Below are 19,556 nucleotides of genomic sequence, written 5' to 3' on the forward strand. Positions count from 1 at the left end.
GAGAACTACAATTCCCATAGTTTTTCGAGGCATGCCCCTTCTGTCCGCGCATGCGCCATTGGTAGCGCCTGCTCCGTCGGGCGCGCGGCGGCTTGTGTTGGCGAGGCCGGAAAACGCAGCGCTTGCCTGCAACATGGCGGCTGTGCTGCAGCAGGTCCTGGAGCGGGCCGAGCTCACCAAGCTGCCCAAGCCGGTGCAGGGGAAACTGGAGCGCTTCCTAGCCGATCAGCAGAGCGAGATCGACGGACTCCGAGCCAGGCATGAGCGCTTCAAGGTGGACAGCGGTAAGTCTGGGAAGGGGGGAGGCGGGAAGGACGGGAGCAGAGGTGAGGGGGCAGTGGGAACGGGCCTATAGCAGCTCCGCTGCCCAGGGGCTGAGCTGCCCAAAGGCTCATCCCGGTGCTCGGGCAGTGGCAACGGTCCGGCAGCTCGGCTGCAGATGGGCGGCCTGGGGTCCGGCGCCCCCTCCTCTGACGCTTTTGCAATGTCGCGGGCTCCAGTGGTGAAAGGAGGGAGGGAGAGCTGGGCCTGGCGGGCTGCTGTTGACTTGGAATCGCTTTCAGGGGGTGTTCTTGGCCCTGTGGAAGGAGTGCTTTCATCCCTAGCCTGGGAAGGGGCCGTGAGGTGGGGAACCTGTTTCTTGACCTAATCTGGTTTTGTCTCTTACTTTCTCTTAGAGGAGTCTGATACTTTGTTTGGGTTTTTTTTAAACGACTTTCAGGGTTAATACTGCATTCAAAATGGTCTTAAATAACATCTTTGGTCAGGGTTTTAAAAAGAATTAATAAGCTTCAGTCTGATTTGTTGGGTTATTTTTGTTTTGGACGAGAAATAATGATTTGTTGACCCAACTCTTAATAGCCTTAAGTGTACACTTACTCTGTTAAATTCTGTGTTGAAGACCATGACCCTTCCCTAAAATGCTTCTGATGGAGTCAACATTCTTATATTGATTTGGAGGCTACTTAGTCACAGAAAAGTAATACCAGTAGAGAGCTGAAGCAGACTTGAGAAAAGTTTGTAGAGGAGCGTAAGCTCTGGGCAGGGTTGATGGGTGAATTTATTGGGGGGGTGACATACTTCTGACATAAATTTTATCACCACCTTTCCTTCAAACATTCTGTCTCTTTAATGATAAAAATCTTGCTGAAGTCAAAGGGTAGTGTAAATTAAGGTAACCCATTGATTTTTATCAGGTTAGTCTATTTCAGGTCCCTTTTTTCTCATATGTAACTAGAGAAGAAGCAATACTTGAAATTGTGAGATCAGGCAGCTGGATCTAGTTGAGGATACCCCTGCTTACTGCAGTGGGAGTTGGGCTAGATGACCTTTGGAGTCCCTTCCAACCCAGACCATTCTATGAGTCTGTGATATGAAACAAAAGAGAAATAAGAATCCTTTGGTACTTTCTTAGAAGCTGACTATACCTGAGAGAGAAATTAGTGCTTCTTTTATTATTTTAGAGCTATGTTCTATGGCACAGATCTGAATTCTGGTTATCTGAAATAGTAACTAATTATTTTTTTCAGTGCTATGGGATATGCATCATCGAGCACAAGAGTCCATTTTAAGTGGTCTTTATTAAAATTTTTCTTATAGTTTCATAGTTTCATTCAGGGTTGGAAGGGACCACAAGGATCATCTAGTTCCAACCCCCCTGCCATGGGCAGCGACACCCCACACTAGATCAGGCTGGACAGAGTCTCATCCAGCCTGGGCTTAAACAACCCCAGGGACGGGGCCTCGACCACCTCCCTGGACAACACATTCCAGGGCTTCACCACTCTCATGGTGAAGAACCTCCTCCTCACATCCAGCCTGAATGTCCCCACCTCCAGCTTCATTCCATTCCCCCTAGTCCTATCACTAGCTGAGATCCTGAGAAGTCCTTCCCCAGCCTTCCTGTAGGCCCCCTTCAGATACTGGAAGGCCACAATTAGGTCACCTCGGAGCCTTCTCTTCTGCAGACTGAACAGCCCCAACTCCTTCAGTCTGTCCTCATAGGAGAGGTGCTCCAGCCCTCTGATCATCCTCGTGGCCCTTCTCTGGACACGTTCCAGCACCTCCACATCCCTCTTGTAATAGGGGCTGCAGAACTGGACACAGTACTCCAGGTGGGGTCTCACCAGGGCTGAGTAGAGGGGGAGGATCACCTCCCTCGACCTGCTAGCCACACTTCTCCTGATGCAGCCCAGGATCTGATTGGCTTTGCGGGCTGCAAGTGCACACTGAGAGCTCATGTTGAGCTTTTTGTCTACCAGCACCCCCAAAGCTCTCTCCTCAGGGCTGCTTTCCAGCCAGTCACTGCCCAGCCTGTATTTGTGCCTGGGATTGCCTCGACCCAGATGCAGGACCCTGCACTTGCTCTTATTGAACTTCATGAGGTTGGCTTGTGCCCACCTCTCCAGCCTGTCAAGGTCCCTCTGGATGGCCTCCCTTCCCTCCAGCGTGTCTGCTGCACCACACAGCTTGGTGTCATCAGCAAACTTGCTGAGGGTGCACTCAATGCCACTGTCCATGTCCCCCACAAAGATGTTGAATAAGACAGGTCCCAGGACTGATCCCTGAGGGACTCCGCTTGTCACTGGCCTCCACTGGGACATGGAGCCATTGACAGCCACTCTTTGGGTGCGGCCATCAAGCCAGTTCCTTATCCATCTAGTGGTCCACCCATCAAACCCATGTGTCACCAGTTTGGAGACCAGGATGTGGTGCGGGACAGTGTCGAAGGCTTTGCTCAGGTCCAGGTAAATGACATCAGTTTCTACATCAAATCCTGTGATAGCTGGGCTATGTTTTAAGTTGATGAGACCACATTGCATAATTGTGCTGACATAGCATTCTCTAGCTCCATCAAATATGTTAAAGAACTAGTAAAATTTTAAAAGAGTAGACTGTTACTCTGTGGATCATTTCTGGTAATACATCATAGAATCCCAGCATGCTAGAGGTTATAAGGGGACCTCTGGGGATCATCTAGTCCAACCCCTCTGCCAATGCAGGGTCACCCACAGCATGGATCACAATGTCTGGGTGGGTTTGGAATCGCTCCAGAGAAGGAGATTCCACAACCACTCTGGGCAGCCTGGTCCAGGACTCCACATCCTCACAGCAAATAAGTTTCTCCTCCTGTTCAGATGGAACCTCTGGCTTCCAGTTTGTGCTTGTCACTCCTTGTCCTGTTCCTGAACACAACTGAAAAGAATCTGGTCCCATCCTCTTGCCCCTACCCTATAACTCTTGATGAGCATTGATCAGATTCCCCTCTCAGGCTGATCTTTTCCAGGCTAAACAGCTCCAGGTCTCTCAGCCTTCTCACAGAAATGCTCTAGTTCCCTCAACATCTTTGTAGTATCTGCTGGTCTCCCTCTAGTAGTTCCCAGTCTCTCTTGAACTGGTGAGTCCAGAACTGGACGCAGTACTCTATATGTGTCCTCATTAGGGCAGAGCAGAAGGGAGGTAAACCTCCCACAGCCTTCTGGCCACGCGCTTCTGAATGCAACCCAGGAGGTCATTGGCCTTCTCCGCTATGAGGGCGCATTGCTGGCTCCTGGTAAACTTGTTAACCACCAGAAATCCCAGCTCCTTCTCTGCAGTGCTAATTCCTATGTATACAAAATATCTTAAACCATGATAATTCAATGTGGAAATGTGTTTTTGCCTTCAGAAATACTTTTCCCCTTCAGTGTCTACTGCAGTCCTATTATTTTTAGACATTTTTTTGATAAATACTTTAATACAGTTGTCCATTAATAAGGATCATTAAAAGATGACAAAGAAAAAGTAATGTTTATAAAGTGAAACTGAGGTAAGATTTTTGTTTTGCAGAACAACAATACTTTGAAGTAGAAAAGCGTCTGGCTCAGAGTCAGGAGAGGCTTGTAAATGAGACACAAGAATGTCAAACTCTCCGTGAGGAGCTGAATAAACTCCGTGAGTATATCTGGGTAGGAGATTCATTCTTTAGTCCAGTCTTGTGCTGCAATGCTTCCAATTTTAAGTGGGAGCTGAAAATCCATCCATCAGCTACATTTGTTACTTCTGCAAGTGGAGACGTGTTTTGCTTTTGTGTTCAAGCTGGCTGGTTTTGAAGGGAATTTTTGTATGGTTTTTGAACTAATAGCAGAGTGGGTTATGTCTTGGTCTTCACAATAAACACCTTGGCTCTATGGATTGTGTTAGCTTGCTATAGTACTGCCTAATCCATCCCTAATGAAGTCTTGAATTATTTTCTCCTTTTGTTGCTGTGTTAAAGGAAATTTTAGCCTTGTTTCATTTGGAGTGTGAATTTGTCATTATGTTGCAGTGAAGATCCCTCATTCCTTTTTTTGTTTTTTTTCAACAGATGAACAGTTGAAATCAGTGAATGAGAAGAATAAAGAACTTGAAGCTGCTCAGGATCGTAATGCAGCCATTCAGGTAGTGGAGGAACTTGCTAGTATACTGAAAGGCTCTGGTTCACCTGTCTCATTGCAGCAAAGAATGCAGTGTCCAACCTGGACTGGATCCATGTCAGTTCAAAGATGCACTGGTGGGCATACAGAAAGCTGATCACACTTTGTTATTGCTCTTTTGCATTTTTTTCCAGAGCCATCTAAGTAGAGAAAAAGAAGAACTGGAAGCTGAAAAGAGAGATTTGGTTCGGACAAGTGAAAGACGCTCTCAGGAAGTTGAACATTTAAACGGTACAGACAGGACATATTAACTAAATACTTCATGTAATTATGCTAAATAAGAGATGCTTGAATAGCTAATCTGGTGTGGAGTATCCAGTTGTAGCATCAGACAGCATCAAGGAAGGGATGAGCAGGCGAAAGCATTCAGAGAAAAAGAAACCAGGCAGGAAATTACTTGCAAGTTGAGAAAAAACCCAGCAGTTCAATGCTTGATGTTGTAGATCTAAACCCACACCTGCTTCAAGGAAGAACTCTTGAAGGCGCAGGAACAGGCTGTGCCAATGTGCCGGAAGATGAGCCGCCGGGGCAGACGGCCAGTCTGGATGGTTAATGAACTCTTAATAGAACTAAGGGAAACAAAGAGGGTGTATCACCTTTGGAAGAAAGGTGAGGCACCCACCGTATGTTTAAGGATGTTGCTAGATCATGTAGGAAGAAAATTAGGGAGGCAAAAGCACATTTGGAGCTTAAACTGGCCTTTGCTGTGAAGGACAACAAAAAGTCCTTCTATACATACATTAATAGCGAGAGGAAGGGCAAGGACAACCTCCACTCATTGGTGGACATGGAGAGAAATGTTGTATCAAAGGATGAGGAAAAGGCAGAGGTACTTAACACCTTCTTTGCCTCAATTTTTACTAGCAGGACAGAACGTCTCCCAGACAGCTGGCCTGCAGAGCTGGCAGAAGGAGCCAGGGAGCTGCATAGTTTCCCTATGTTCCATGAGGAGGTGGTTGGAGCTCTCCTCAGCCACTTGGATTCGCACAAGTCCATGGGACCAGATGGGATTCATCCTAGGGTGCTGAGAGAGCTGGCAGATGAGCTGGCCAAGCCACTCTCCATAATTTTCCAGCAGTCCTGGCTCACTGGCGAGGTCCCAGAGGACTGGAAGCTGGCCAGCGTGGTGCCCACCCACACTAGGGGCCAGTTGGATGAACCAGGGAATTATAGGCCTGTCAGCCTGACCTCAGTGCCAGGCAAGATCATGGAACGGGTCATCCTGAGTGCAGTCACACAGCACTTAGAGGATGGCCAAGGGATCAGGCCCAGGCAGCATGGATTTAGGAAGGGCAGGTCCTGCCTGACCAACCTGATCTCCTTCTACGAGCAGGTGACCTGCCTGGTGGATGTGGGGAGGCCTGTGGATGTGGTCTACCTGGACCTCAGCAAGGCCTTTGACACCGTCCCCCATAGGAAACTGCTGGCCAAGCTGTCAGCCCATGGCTTGGACGGGAGCACACTGCGATGGGTTAGGAACTGGCTGGATGGCCGAGCCCAGAGAGTGGTGGTGAATAGTGCCACATCCACCTGGCAGCCAGTCACTAGTGGTGTGCCCCAAGGATCAGTGCTGGGCCCTGTGCTCTTTAACATCTTTATTGATGATCTGGATAAGGGCATTGAGTCCATCATCAGTAAGTTTGCTGACGACACCAAGCTGGGGGCAGGAGTTGATCTGCTGGAGGGTAGAGAGGCTCTGCAGAGGGACCTCGACAGGCTGGACAGATGGGCGGAGTCCAACAGCATGAGATTTAACACGTCCAAGTGCCGGATTCTGCACCTTGGCCACAGCAACCCCATGCAGTGCTACAGGCTGGGGTCAGAGTGGCTGGAGAGCGGCCAGGTAGAGAGGGACCTGGGGGTACTGGTTGATGGTAGGATGAACATGAGCCTGCAGTGTGCCCAGGCAGCCAAGGGGGCCAATGGCATCCTGGCCTGCATCAAGAACAGTGTGGCCAGCAGGAGCAGGGAGGTCATTCTGCCCCTGTACACTGCACTGGTTAGGCCACACCTCGAGTACTGTGTCCAGTTCTGGGCCCCTCAGTTTAGGAAAGATGTTGACTTGCTGGAACAAGTCCAGAAAAGGGCAACGGAGTTGGTGAGGGGTTTGGAACACAAGCCCTATGAGGAGAGACTGAGGTTGCTGGGATTGCTTAGCCTGGAGAAGAGGAGACTCAGGGGTGACCTTATTGCTCTCTACAACTACCTGAAGGGAGGTTGTAGACAGGCAGATGTTGGTCTCTTCTCCCAGGCAGCCAGTACCAGAACAAGAGGACACAGTCTCAGGCTGCACCAGGGGAGGTTTAGGCTGGATGTTAGGAAGAAGTTCTATACAGAGAGAGTGATTGCCCATTGGAATGGGCTGCCTGGGGAGGTGGTGGAGTCACCATCATAGGAGGTGTTCAGGAGGAGACTTGATGGGGTGCTTGGTGCCATGGTTTAGTTGTTTAGGTGGGTTGGATTGGTTGATGGGTTGGACGCGATGATCTTGAAGGTCTCTTCCAACCTGGTTGTTTACTATTACTATTATTATTGTTATTAGTATTATTGTTATTATCCAATATCTTACTTTCCAAGACACCATTGCATACATCTTATCTTGCCTGTTCTCATTCTTTGCAATTTAGTTGAGCTAATTCAAACTGTATGTACTGCAACTAGTGTATACTATACCATAAGTAAAAATACACAATGAGCTATTTTTCACACTGATTTCCCTCCTCCAGAGGATGTTAAACGGCTGAATGAAAAGCTTACAGAAGCAAACACGGAAAAGGTGAAACTTCAGTTGAAGTTAGATGAACTTCAAACATCAGATGTTTCCATGAAGGTGAGTAGTACTTTTTGTGGTAGTACATGTTCATCTTCTAAGAAGCAGTTGTTTACACATTATGTCATCATCATTTTACCATTACTGACTTTGAAAGTAGGTCAAGTGCACTCCTGTTAATTAAAACAAATTATTTTGTTATAAAATTGATGGCTGTATCTGGAAGTGAGAATTCTAGGAGGCATCAAGTTGAGCAAGCATGTCCAAGCCTGATTGGTGGCAAGATTACTGCTTCTAACTGCTAGGAAGAAAGTCTCTGGATCCATGAAGGCAGGTGGAAAGGAAAAAAGAAATTGTTTGTGAACCTTTACCATGTTTCTGTGGGCAGAATAAACTCCATAAGTAGGAGAAAGAGAGCAGGAAGGGAGAAAAAAGGAGGAAAACTCTGATACCTTTATTTACTTCTTTTAAGTACATATTAATCTTGTTAATCCCAGCATGCTGTGGGTTGGAAGGGACCTCTAGAGATCATCTAGTCCAACCGTCCTGCTAAAGCAGGGTCACTCACAGCAGCTTGCCCAGGATCACAGTGTCCAGGAGGGTTCGGAATGTCTCCAGAGAAGGGGACTCCACAACTTCTCTGGGCAGCCTGCTCTAGGACTCCAGCACCCTCACAGCAAAGAAGTTTCTCATGTTCAGATGGAACCTCCTGGCTTCTGTTTTGTGCCTGTCTCGCTGAGTGGCAGCACAGCCTGACATTGCGTCAGCCACTTCTCCCAGCTTTGTGTCATCAACAAGTTTGCTGAGGCTCCACTCTGTCCTCGCTGTTCCCCACTAACATAAACTTTGAGGAAACTCAGGTTTCAGGAAGCTGTAGTTTGAGACTGGTGAGTTAGTATTACCAGAGTAATGAGAAACATTGCTTGTCATTAGATGCTGTTTACCAAATGACAGCATATTTGTGCTACTCTGATCATAGTATTTTGATTAGCTGCTTTATTTTAGTTGAAACCATCAGAGTTACACTATGCAATTTTCTTTTTAGTACCGTGAGAAAAGGTTGGAGCAAGAGAAAGAACTACTACAGAATCAAAACAACTGGCTGAACACTGAGTTGAAATCCAAAACAGATGAACTTCTGCATACTGCCAGAGAGAAAGGCAATGAAATCCTGGAGCTCAAATGCAGCCTGGAGAACAAGAAAGAGGAGGTAATGTCATTACTGAGTGCTTTTGCTGTTTCTTATAAATTATACCTCCTGTATTAAACAAAACCAAGTACTTTACAAGTGTGTTCAAGTGAAAAAAAGTGGGTTTAGCTTTTCAACTGGAAAAACAATTAAGTGGGTGTTTTCCAAAATAAAGTGAATTGGAAAAACAGATTCATTCATGGTATTCTCATTTATACTTTGAACAGGTTTCCAGAATGGAAGAACAGGTAAACAGCTTGAAGCAGTCTAATGAAAATCTTCAGAAGCATGTGGAAGAACTTTTGAATAAACTGAAAGAGGTAAGCCAACTTGACATACATATGAAACAGCATTGCAGTTGTTTCTGTGAATTAAAACCTAAAATGAGTGAATTAGAAAATGTGGAATGATCCCTCTCCCTCTCTTTAATTTACCAGGCAAAAGAGCAGCAAGCTGGTATGGAGGAAAGATTCCACAATGAACTGAATGCCCACATAAAGTTATCCAATCTGTATAAGGTGAGTCTGATTCTGTTACAAGCACAGATTGGTCTTCCTAGGGGTGAACTAGCACTAAGTGTGATACAGGCCAGTCTGGGCTTTTTTTCCCCCCACAAAGTATTGATGTGGGGAAGCAACAGTCTGCAGTGTTCCAAGTTTGGGGAGGAGTGGCTGGAAAGCTGCCTGGCGGAAAAGGACCTGAAGGTGTTGGTTGACAGCCACCTCAGCCTGAGCCAGCAGTGCCTGGGTGGCCAAGGAATCCAACAGCATCCTGGCCCGGATCAGCAAGTGTGGCCAGCAGGATGAGCACAGGGATCATTCCCCTGTACTGGGCACTGACGAGGCCTTGCCTTGAACAGCTGAGGGAACTGCAGTTGTTGAGCCCTTATAAAGTCCTTCCCCAGCATTCCTGTAAGCCCCCTTCAGGTACTGGGAGGCTGATCTAAGGTCTCCCTGGAGCCTTCCATTCTCCAGGCAGAACAGCCCAACTCTCTCAGGCTGATCATCTCCGAGGCCTCCCCTGGACCCGTTCCATGAGTTTCCCTAAAAATACCACATTTTCAGAATTACTGGAATTAAGTGCTCAGAGTTTCTCCAGATTTTCTGTAGAGAAAAGAGGAGCTAGGCCAGAACCAGCTGCAAAGCAGCTAAAGGGAATTGATTTTATTTGGTTTTTGTCTTGTCAAGTCCATGTCTGACACTTCTGACTTTTAGTCTTTTTACAAGGACTTGTGATAGGACAAGAAGAAACAGATTTAAGATTGGAGAGGGGAGATTGAGACTGGAGATTAGGAAGAAATTCTTCCTAGTAAGGGTAGTGAGACACTGGAATAGTCTGCCCAGGAAGGTCATGGATGCCCCCTCCCTGGAGGTGTTTAGGGCCAGGCTGGATGAGGCCTTGAGCAGTCTGGTCTAGTGGAAGGTGTCCCTGTCCATGACAGAGGGTTTGATTTTTAAGGTCGCTTCCAACCCAAACCATTCTGTGGGTAGTTTGTATCAAAGTGAAGCTTAATCCAAATTGTCCAGTTTAAGTGAATCTTTCAGCATTTAAAAAAAAAAAACCCACAGGTTTTTTAGTCCTTTTGGGTTTTTGTTGGAAGAATGCATTTGCTATTGCTATGTACTGAAGTGAAATGAAATGCTTCTCTTTAGAGTGCTGCTGATGACTCAGAAGCAAAGAGCAATGAACTGACTGGGGCAGTGGAAGAGCTGCACAAGCTGCTGAAGGAAGCAGGTGAAGGTAAGCTGTGAGACAGAGCAGAGTAGTTGTGTTCCCTTGTAACTAGCTTGATGGACTGAAACATACACAGGAACATCACTTTATACCAAAGAATTTATGTGACTAGTTGAATTGACTTGGGGGGGGAATTGTATACCTGGAATTTTAGTGTTGCGGAGAGGATCTAATTTTGTCAAGTATATATTTTAGTTCCATGTTTTAGTTTCCTTTTCACTGGTGAAAGGATAGCTCGTGTTTTAGCCCTGTTCTGAGCAAATTTGATTGGCAGACATTGATGCTTCTGTCCTGCTGAGTATTCCTGCCACCTTTTGCAGACCACAGATGCACAGACTGCATCAGGCTGCGAAGGACCCTGAAAGGTCATCTTGTCCAACCTCCCTGCAGTCAGCAGGGACACCTCCAACTAGATCAGGCTGTTCAGGGCAACATCAAGGCTGATCATGAATGTCTTCAGGGGTGGGGCCTCAACGACATCCCTGGGCAACCTGTTCTAGTATTTCACCACCCTCATTGTAAAGAACTTGCTCCTGATAACCAAACTAAATCTCCCTTGCTCCGCTTACGAGCCATTGCCCCTTGTCATGTAACCAGAGGCCCTTCTGAAAACAGTCCCTCTCCAGTCGTCCTGTAGGTCCCCTTCACATATTCAAAGGTAGTTCTAAGGTCTTCCTGGAGCCCTCTCTCCATGCTGAACAGCCCTGATTCTTTCAGCCCATCTTCACAGGATAGATGCTTCAGCCCTCTGATCCTCTTTGTGGCGCTCCTCTGGACCTGCTCTGTCAGGTCTATTTCCCTCTAGTTTTCGGGGTCCCATAGCTGGTCACAGTACTACAAATGAGATCAGATAAAATAAAAATCAAAGACACATGCAGACAAATAAAACCAGGCAAATTTAGATCTCTTTAGAAGAAACAAACCACAACCCAACCAAACACAGAAACCTGCTTGTCTGATTTAACTTCAGCTAATAAAGCAACCCAGGAGCATTTGGTTGAGGTGGAGGAGTCCAAAGCTGTAATGGAAAAAGAGCTGCAGGAGAAGATCAGTAAACTGGAAAAGGAGCTGGAGAATGCCAATGATTTGCTGTCTGCTACAAAGCGCAAAGGTAAGGAGGACACTGGGAACTGAAAGACAAAGAACCTCAGCTTTTTGGTGTCTTGAATGAAAATACTAGGCTGAATTTCTGTAGGAAGTGAGTTGTCTTTGGTAATTTCACATCATGGATCTTAGAAGCTTTTGCTTCTACACACAGACCCTGAAAATGCATTTCCTCCCCAAAATTCATTTCTGTTGAAACATTTTTTGAAGTTCTTTTGTTAATCTGACATAATTTTTAAAGACAGCACAGAGAAAACATGTCCTTAAGGCTGTCATGCTTTTAATGATTTTTCTATAGAGGGTACTGGGGATGAGAAATGTTTACTATTTTCCTCTTAAAAAAAAAAAAAGCAACAGAAAACAAACCTCTGTCCTTAAATTTCTGTTTAATATTAAATATTCCTCAGTATTCCCTGTCCTCATCTCTGGTTTTGAGGTTTTTATAATTGCTTGCTACATGTAAAGGATTTCTAAAGGAAAGAGAGAGAGCAGGGACAAACAAAAGCATAAAGTATATTTGCTGTGTCACTATGTTGATTTAATGGAAGTAATCTTGCCCTTGCTGAACTTCATGAGGTTCCTCTGCCCAGCTCTCCAGCTTGCTCTGGTCTCTCTGAATGGCAGCATGGCCTTAAAGGGTGTCAGCCACCCCATCCAGCTTTGTTTTCTGAACCCACACTTCCTAAACTGACCTATGACCCCTTTAAGAGGTTAAAATAGTGTGGTTATGTTACCAAGCACAAAGGTGTATGAAGAGTGACAAAGAATACAGATGATGGGAATTACTACAGTTTTGTAATGCTAAATGCTGGGATTATGTCTTCAGGAGCCATATTGTCTGAGGAGGAGCTGGCAGCTATGTCTCCTACTGCTGCAGCGGTAGCCAAAGTAGTCAAGCCTGGGATGAAATTAACTGAGGTGAGAACAAACTCTTCAATTTCAAGGCCCTTGAAGTGCCAACTGAGATATGCTCATAGCATAAGGGTGGGGGCTTTGGGTTTGTTGTAATGCCTGACTGGAGTTGGAAGAGATTTTTGCCCTGCATTTGAGGCAGACTTTCTTTTGTGATGCTAGTTTTGATACATGTGTTGTCTTAAATTTGGTTAAGATTTGTCCTTTCACCTAGAATTCTTTTCTAGTACAACTGTATGCAATCAATATTTGCCATTTAAAAATTCCTGGAGATAATTGCTTTGCCATGGTATGGTCCTAAAAACACGTTGTTCTGGAAGCCCATCCTGTTTAGAGCTGTATAAAGCTTTACTGCTTTAAGGTATGAATAGTTTCATTACCAGGGAGTCTTTTGCAAGAGGGATGTACCAAAACCAACCCGAAAACTCTTTCCTTGCAGCTGTACAATGCATATGTAGAAACTCAGGATCAGTTGCTTTTGGAGAAGCTAGAGAACAAGCGTATCAATAAGTACCTGGATGAAATAGTGCAAGAAGTGGAAGCCAAAGCACCAATCTTGAAGCGTCAGCGGGAAGAATTTGAGCGTTCCCAGAAAGCTGTTGCTAGTCTGTCTGCAAAGCTTGAACAAGCTATGAAGGTCAGTATCAAATCAAAGAGCGTATCAAATGATGGCAAAGATGGATTTGTAGTTCTGTAATCCTAATGGCTGTTAATAAATGCATATGATAGGTCTTGTAGTCAGTTTTCAGTGTGAAGGAATACCCTACCTTGCAGTTTATTGCATTGTGTAAAGTATTTTACAGAACCAAACTTTCAGTCTTCTGTAGTGAAGGGTTAAATGTGTTGACTTGGATAACCTGAAGAAGACTCTGAGGGGACCTTATAGCTGCCTTCCAGTACCTGAACAGAGTGTACAGGAAGGCTGGAGAGGGAATTTTCATAAGGGTGTACAGCAACAGGAAAAGGGGCACTGGTTTTTTGGTGAGGTTTAGACTGGATCTTAGGAAGAAGTTCTTCAGTACAAGGGTGGTGAGTCTCTGAAACAGGTTGCCCAGGAAGGTTGTGGATGGTCCTTGTTTGGAGATGTTCAGGGTTGGGTTGGATGAGGTCTTGAACTGCCTGGTCTAGTTGAGAAGTGTCCCTGCCCATGATAGGGGAGTTGGACAATCTTTAGGGGGGTTGGATGATCTTTAGGGTCCCTTCCAATGAAAGCCATTCTATGATTTTCTGAGAGAGCCAATTTCTTGGTAAACAGATAGTAGTATTTGCCCAAAGAAATAACATTGGACTTCCCATGTTCACTTCCCATTCATGTTAGTACACTAATACAGCATGAAAGAGAGAGCGTGGCTTTTGATTCCTAGATACATGGACTTCAACTTTTGGAGTGTAACTTTAAAACAGTAAAACACAATTTGATTCACAAGGTATGGCCCAGCATAATGGCTTCTCTCTGGAAAGGAATGTCTGAGTTGGGTTGCCATGTGTTTCTTCGTGTTTGTGTGCTTGCAGGAGATCCAGCGACTGCAGGAGGATACTGATAAAGCCAACAAGCATGCCTCTCTGCTTGAAAGAGAAAACCAGAGACTGGAAATACAAGTGAAAGATCTTTCCCAGCAGGTAGAACAAATGTTGCTACAGTTAAATGTATGGTTTGCAATTTATTTATTAATATGGTGCTGTAGTTCTTGCTTGCAAGTTGTGTTCAGCCACACTCATGTAGACTTCCACTGTCACAAGAGCCTTGCTGATGTTAGGAGCTGTTCTTTAGACAATGTGCTACTGATATTTCTGCTTGCAAAATTGGAATAGTTGGAATATTAATGGGAATAAAATTGGAAAATCAGAATAAGTTTAGCTGCATAGAAATGATGCTGTTTAGGATAATATTGTTGGACATCTGACATAGGAAACATATATATGGCCACACCTTGAATATTTGGGTCAGTTTTGGGCCGCTTACTCCCAGAAGGACATTGAGGTGCTGGAGCATGTCCAGAGAAGAGCAGCGAACCTGGTGAAAGGCCTGAAGAACAGGTCCTGTGAGGAGCAGCTAAGGGAACTGGGGTTGTTTAGTCTGGAGAAGAGAAAGCTAAGGGGAGATTTTTCTGCTCTCTACAGCTACCTGAAAGGAGGTTGGAGCCAGGTGGGGGTTGGTCTCTTTTCCCAAGGAAAAGTGACAGGATGAGAGGAGCCTCAGGTTGTGCCAGGGGAGTCTAAAGTTGGACAATGGAAACAAGTTTCTTCCCCAAAAGGGTTGACAAGACCTGGAACAGGCTCTCCAGAGCAATGGCAGAGTCCCCATCCCTGGAGGGGTTGTAAAGCCGTGTAGATAAACTGAAGGACATGGCTTAGTGGTGACCTGTCAGTACTCAGTTAATGGTTGGACCTGATGATTCAAAACAATTCTGTGATTCTGTGTAACTCAGATAAGAATATCCTGTGATCTGTTCATGGAACAGATGGGCTTTCCTTTTGTTGGACTGTTTTTTCTGTAATGTAATTATCTCACAAGGGTTAATTGATTGTAGTAGTTTGTATATTGTAGGAAAAAACCTACTTAATCTCCAAGTGCTTTAATATGGTGGTTTTCAGAGTGTGTGTTCAAGTCTTATACTAGAATGTTCCCTTTCAGATTCGTGTGCTTTTAATGGAACTTGAGGAAGCCAGAGGCAATCATGTGATCCGTGATGAAGAAGTGAGCTCTGCTGACATCAGCAGCTCTTCTGAAGTCATATCTCAACATCTAGTCTCATACAGAAATATTGAAGAACTGCAGCAGCAGAATCAGCGTCTCTTGGTGGCTCTTCGGGAGCTGGGAGAGGCTAGAGAAAAAGAGGAGCAAGAAACAACATCATCTAAGTAAGTTACCTGCTCCCTCTAGGAAAGTCATTTCATTAGAAGGTATATTGGGTTTATTCAAACACATCATATTTTTGCTTCTGAGGGCTATTAACTGCATACGGATATGGAAGTGCATATATGAGCAGCTGTGGGACTCAGAAAGGCAAATTGCTACTAAGCAACATTGTCTTCAAGCGTAGATCAAAATGACTTTATAGTTGTATCTCTTGTAATAGGTGCTTTTATCAAAATCTGAAGCAAATGTAAATTTTGGTCTTTTAGTGACTGTAATTCCATACAACACAGCTGTTTTTTTGAGACCTGCTTGGGGAATTCCTAAGGAGAATTCAGTGATGCCCAGTGACAGGACAGGGGCCAAGGGGCACAAACTGTAAGGAGCTTCCATCTGAATGGGAGGAAAAGCTTCTTTGCTGTGAGGGTGCTGGAGCCCTAGAGCAGACTGTCCAGAGAGGTTATGGAATCTCCTTCTCTTAAGCAACTCTAAACCCACTTGGACATTATGATCCTGGGCAAATTGCTGTGGGTAACGCTGCTTTACCAAGGGGCTTGGACTAGACAATGTGTCAAGGTCCTCTCCAACCCCCACCATGCAGGGATTCTGTGGAGAAGGAAGATTTTATTTATTCCTGTTAGCTGAGTAAAAACTTGAGTATGTTTCTGTGCCACCTACAAAATGCCAAGCCCAAAGAGCAGTCTGCCTATAAGTTTGTTCAGAACTATTAGTGATGCTTAACTTTCAGAGATTCACTAGATGTGCACTGAAGGACTTGTGACAAAATGTAAGGGCTGTGTCCTCTTGGAATGTCTTGCTCTGTATGTGACTGGAACAACCTGTTGGTTTCAGAATTGCTGAGCTTCAGAGTCAGCTGGACGAAGCTCTCGGTGAGCTGGAAAAACTCCGTGAGTCGCGTCACCATCAGCTGCAGCTTGTGGAGTCTATCGTTCGGCAGCGCGATATGTTCCGCATCCTGCTGGCACAGACCACAGGAGCCAACATTCCTCTGCAAGGTAAGCTTCACAGTTCTGCATCACTGGAAAAAAAAAAGTAAATCAAATTGTCATTTTTTCTGGGTTTTCAGTCACAGTGCTGGAATGATACCAGTCTCTTAATCTGCTGTTCTCTCTCAGTAAAAGCCATGAGTTTGAATTTAGACACCTGATTTGTTTTTCACACTGTAATCACTTGGTCCACAGTGACTGAGGGGCAGTGGTGACTACATGTGCTCTGGTAGCATGTTGTAGGTATAACAAATGAGCTGCTCAGGAGAGCTCAAGGCTGTCCTAGCCACACAGTATTTGCTTTAGCCATACTTCCATGTGGTTACATATTAAAGACATTGAGGTCCTGGAGCATGTCCAGAGAAGACAATGAGACTGGTCAGGGGTTGTGTAAGGAGTGGCTGAGGAAGCTGGGGTTGTTTAGTCTGGAGAAGAGAAGGCTAAGGGGAGATCTTACTGCTATCTGTAGCTACCTGAAAGGAAGTTGGAATGAGGCTGGTGTTTGCCTCTTCTCCCAAATAAGATGCTACAAAAGGAAATCACAGAATCACCAAGGTTGGAAGAGACCTCAAAGATCATCAAGTCCATGGGCTTAAGTTGTGCCAGGGGAGATTCAGGTTGGATATTAAGAACAATCCCTTTACTGAAAGAGTGGTGAGGTGTTGGAACAGGCTGCCCAGGAAGGTGCTGGAGTCACCATCCCTGGAGATGTTCAAGAAGCTGTAGATGTGGTGCTTCAGGATGGTGTTTATTGGTTCTGGTAGTTGAGTTACGGTTGGAGTCAGTAATCTCAAAGGTCTTTTCCAACCTTAGTGATTCTATGATCTGCTTTGGCCAGCATTCATTCAGTTGTTTCATCTAATAGCCCCTTTATCTGTTTTTTAGCTTCAGGTATGTTATCAGAGGACATGTCTCTTCTGTCTACTCCAAAGCGCCCAAGTTTACCTCAAGCCATGTCAACTCCTGCACCAGTGTCAATGGCTGAGTCAGTGGAGACAGTGGAGGCTAAAGCTGCTCTTAAGCAGGTATATTTTTCAATGAACAATGGAGAAAGCTACTACTATTTCTTTCTACTCTTCTAAGCACTTTAATGTTTATTCTCTCAATATAGTTGCAGGAAGTGTTTGAGAACTATAAAAAAGAAAAGGCAGAGAATGACAAACTGCTGAATGAACAAAATGAAAAGCTTCAGGAGCAGGTCACAGACTTAAGATCCCAAAATGCAAAGATCTCCACGCAGCTGGAATTTGCCTCCAAACGGTAAATCACTTCTTGAATTTCATTGCCTTGTTTATGTTTGCTCTCTCACTAGAGTCATGCTGGAGAAGAGAAGGCTTGGGGGAGACCTTATAGTGTCCTTCAAGTACCTGAAGGGGCCTACAAGAAAGCCACAGAGGGACTATTTATAAGGGCTTGTAGTGCTATCACTACAAGGGTGATAAAAGAGAATGGTTTGAAGCTGGAGGAGGGCAGATTTAGACTGGAGATAAGGAAGAAGTTCTTTACAATGAGGGTGGTGATACACTGGAACAGGTTTCTCAGCGAGGCTGTGGATGCGCTCTCCCTGGAGATGTTCAGAGCCGGGTTGGATGAAGCCCTGAGCAATCTGATTTAGTGGAAGGTGTCCCTGACCGTGGCAGGGGGGTTGGAACTAAATGATCCTTAAGATTCCTTCCAATCTAAACCATTCTGTGAATCTACGAATATCACTTGCTCAGGAAGAGTTGCCAGTGAAACATTGATAGTATTTATTGTTAAAGAACACAAAGGAAATAGTGAAGGTGGCGTCAAGAGTATACTTTCTGGTTGAGCAAGCCACATATGTTCTTGTGCAGCACTTTCCATATGAAATACTAGCTGCGTCCATGCAGTTAAACTCAGTGTGCCAAACACATCCTTTGCTTTATTGTTCCATGTGAAGGTATGAAATGCTGCAGGATAATGTTGAAGGCTACCGTCGTGAAATAACATCTCTGCATGAAAGAACCCAGAAACTCACAGCAACAACTCAGAAGCAAGAGCAGATAATTAACACCATGACTCAAGACCTGAGGGGAGCTAATGAAAAACTGGCAGTGGCAGAGGTTGGTAGCACAGAGGATTATACTGTTAGGCATTCCAGATCATCATGAGGGTTCTGCTTATGCTTGTGTGTGGCTTTTTGAGTGCATCAGCTCTTAAACGTGTAAAAGTCTGTGTGCATGTATATTCACGCACATCTCAAGCACTGCGTGAAGCTGGAACAGTGATCCAAATGTGTTACTCTGTTTGCAGAGAAAACAGAATGTGATTAGTCAGGTATGGAAGCCAGGAGGGGACTTTTCACAAGGGCTTGTGGTGATAGGATGAGGAGCAAGGGGTTGAACCTTGAGGAGGGCAGATTTAGGCTGGAGATGAGGAAGAAATTCTGCACAGTGAGGGTTGTGAGACACTGGAATGAAGCGATGAACTGTCCTTGGCTTAATTTGCATGAATTTTAATTCATTAATTGTGGTGGGTGGAAGGTAAGGCCGAGAAGCCTCCTCCCTTCCCCCTTTGTAAAGTAAAAGGGAAAAAAAATTGAAGGGAAAGGAAAAAAAAACTCGCAAGCTGAATTAGCAAAGCAGTGGAGCTATATTTACAAAGCGATGTAGGGTTTGCAGGGGATTATTTACAAATTTACAATATCTACAATATATACAAAGATATACAACAGAGTAACACAGAAATGAGAGTGCCCCCCTCGGCAGAGAGGGGTCCCCCACCTCCGCTCTCCCCTCTCTTCCCCCCCTTTCCCCAGAACGGGATAGAAAGAGAAAGAGAGGAAAAAAAAAGTTAGAAAGAGTTTGTGTTAATTGGAAGGGAGTTAGTATACAGGCCTGTTATCTGGTTTTCAAGGCCGAGGCCTTGGCAGAAAGCCCAGCACAGAAAGCTGCTGCACGGAGAAGAGGCGGAAGCAAGACTGACTGAGAAGTGCTGGAAATGTCCAGTATAGTCCCAGCTCAGAAGTGCTTCCTCCCACTCGTCCAATGAAATTAGTTTAGACTATTCCTTCCGTTTACCAACTTCCGTCCACCATATTCCCTTTCTTAAGGGGGCAACGTCAACCGGCCACAGTCCACCCCTTCTAAACAATTTCATTGGCTGTTCATACTGTCCATCCAATCCAAAACGATATTTACAGTTCGTGAGTAAAGTTCGTAGTCCATTCCGGCTATGCTCAGATGTAGATGATTCAAAAGTCCAAGAAAATCAGAAAATGAGAAAAATGGAAAACAGTTCATTTCTTCGCCGATGAAGCGAAGAAAAGGGAAACAGGGAAATCTCAGGGTCTCTTAGTTGACTCAGGGCTCTCAGGGATCTCAGGGTTCGTGCACCGTAGACTCCTCGTTGATTCTTCCTTTGGACGCGATGTAGCTATACAACAGTTTGAAATTAACCTCTTTCAGCTAAAGTTAAATTTCTTTGTGGAATACACTGAATTTCACCATTCTCTTGCATTACCCAATAAGTGTGACCCGGACCTTCAGCTGAAACCACCCCTCGGACA

The 19,556-nt window shown here is 45.1% G+C and overlaps 1 protein-coding gene across 2 annotated transcripts in view; it reads left to right on the forward strand.

Annotated features, from left to right (window-relative positions):
• Nucleotides 1-108: 108 nt before the first annotated feature.
• TPR (translocated promoter region, nuclear basket protein) overlaps nucleotides 109-19,556 on the forward strand; it is a 53,372-nt gene continuing 33,924 nt past the window's right edge. For both annotated transcript variants that reach the window (XM_068141311.1, XM_068141312.1), the window contains exons 1-18: nucleotides 109-284; nucleotides 3,829-3,933; nucleotides 4,346-4,419; nucleotides 4,589-4,685; nucleotides 7,181-7,284; nucleotides 8,270-8,434; nucleotides 8,641-8,733; nucleotides 8,851-8,931; nucleotides 10,066-10,153; nucleotides 11,118-11,258; nucleotides 12,078-12,169; nucleotides 12,603-12,800; nucleotides 13,676-13,783; nucleotides 14,799-15,025; nucleotides 15,873-16,036; nucleotides 16,913-17,052; nucleotides 17,139-17,287; nucleotides 17,949-18,111. In XM_068141311.1, coding sequence (XP_067997412.1) covers nucleotides 134-284; nucleotides 3,829-3,933; nucleotides 4,346-4,419; nucleotides 4,589-4,685; nucleotides 7,181-7,284; nucleotides 8,270-8,434; nucleotides 8,641-8,733; nucleotides 8,851-8,931; nucleotides 10,066-10,153; nucleotides 11,118-11,258; nucleotides 12,078-12,169; nucleotides 12,603-12,800; nucleotides 13,676-13,783; nucleotides 14,799-15,025; nucleotides 15,873-16,036; nucleotides 16,913-17,052; nucleotides 17,139-17,287; nucleotides 17,949-18,111 — 2,340 coding nt within the window. In that variant the 5' untranslated portion in view covers nucleotides 109-133. The remainder of the gene's footprint in view (nucleotides 285-3,828; nucleotides 3,934-4,345; nucleotides 4,420-4,588; nucleotides 4,686-7,180; nucleotides 7,285-8,269; nucleotides 8,435-8,640; nucleotides 8,734-8,850; nucleotides 8,932-10,065; nucleotides 10,154-11,117; nucleotides 11,259-12,077; nucleotides 12,170-12,602; nucleotides 12,801-13,675; nucleotides 13,784-14,798; nucleotides 15,026-15,872; nucleotides 16,037-16,912; nucleotides 17,053-17,138; nucleotides 17,288-17,948; nucleotides 18,112-19,556) is intronic.

Source organism: Melanerpes formicivorus, unplaced genomic scaffold, assembly GCF_026170545.1.
Source record: "Melanerpes formicivorus ecotype bairdi unplaced genomic scaffold, bMelFor1.0.p_v2 SCAF_7, whole genome shotgun sequence".
NCBI lineage: Eukaryota > Metazoa > Chordata > Aves > Piciformes > Picidae > Melanerpes > Melanerpes formicivorus.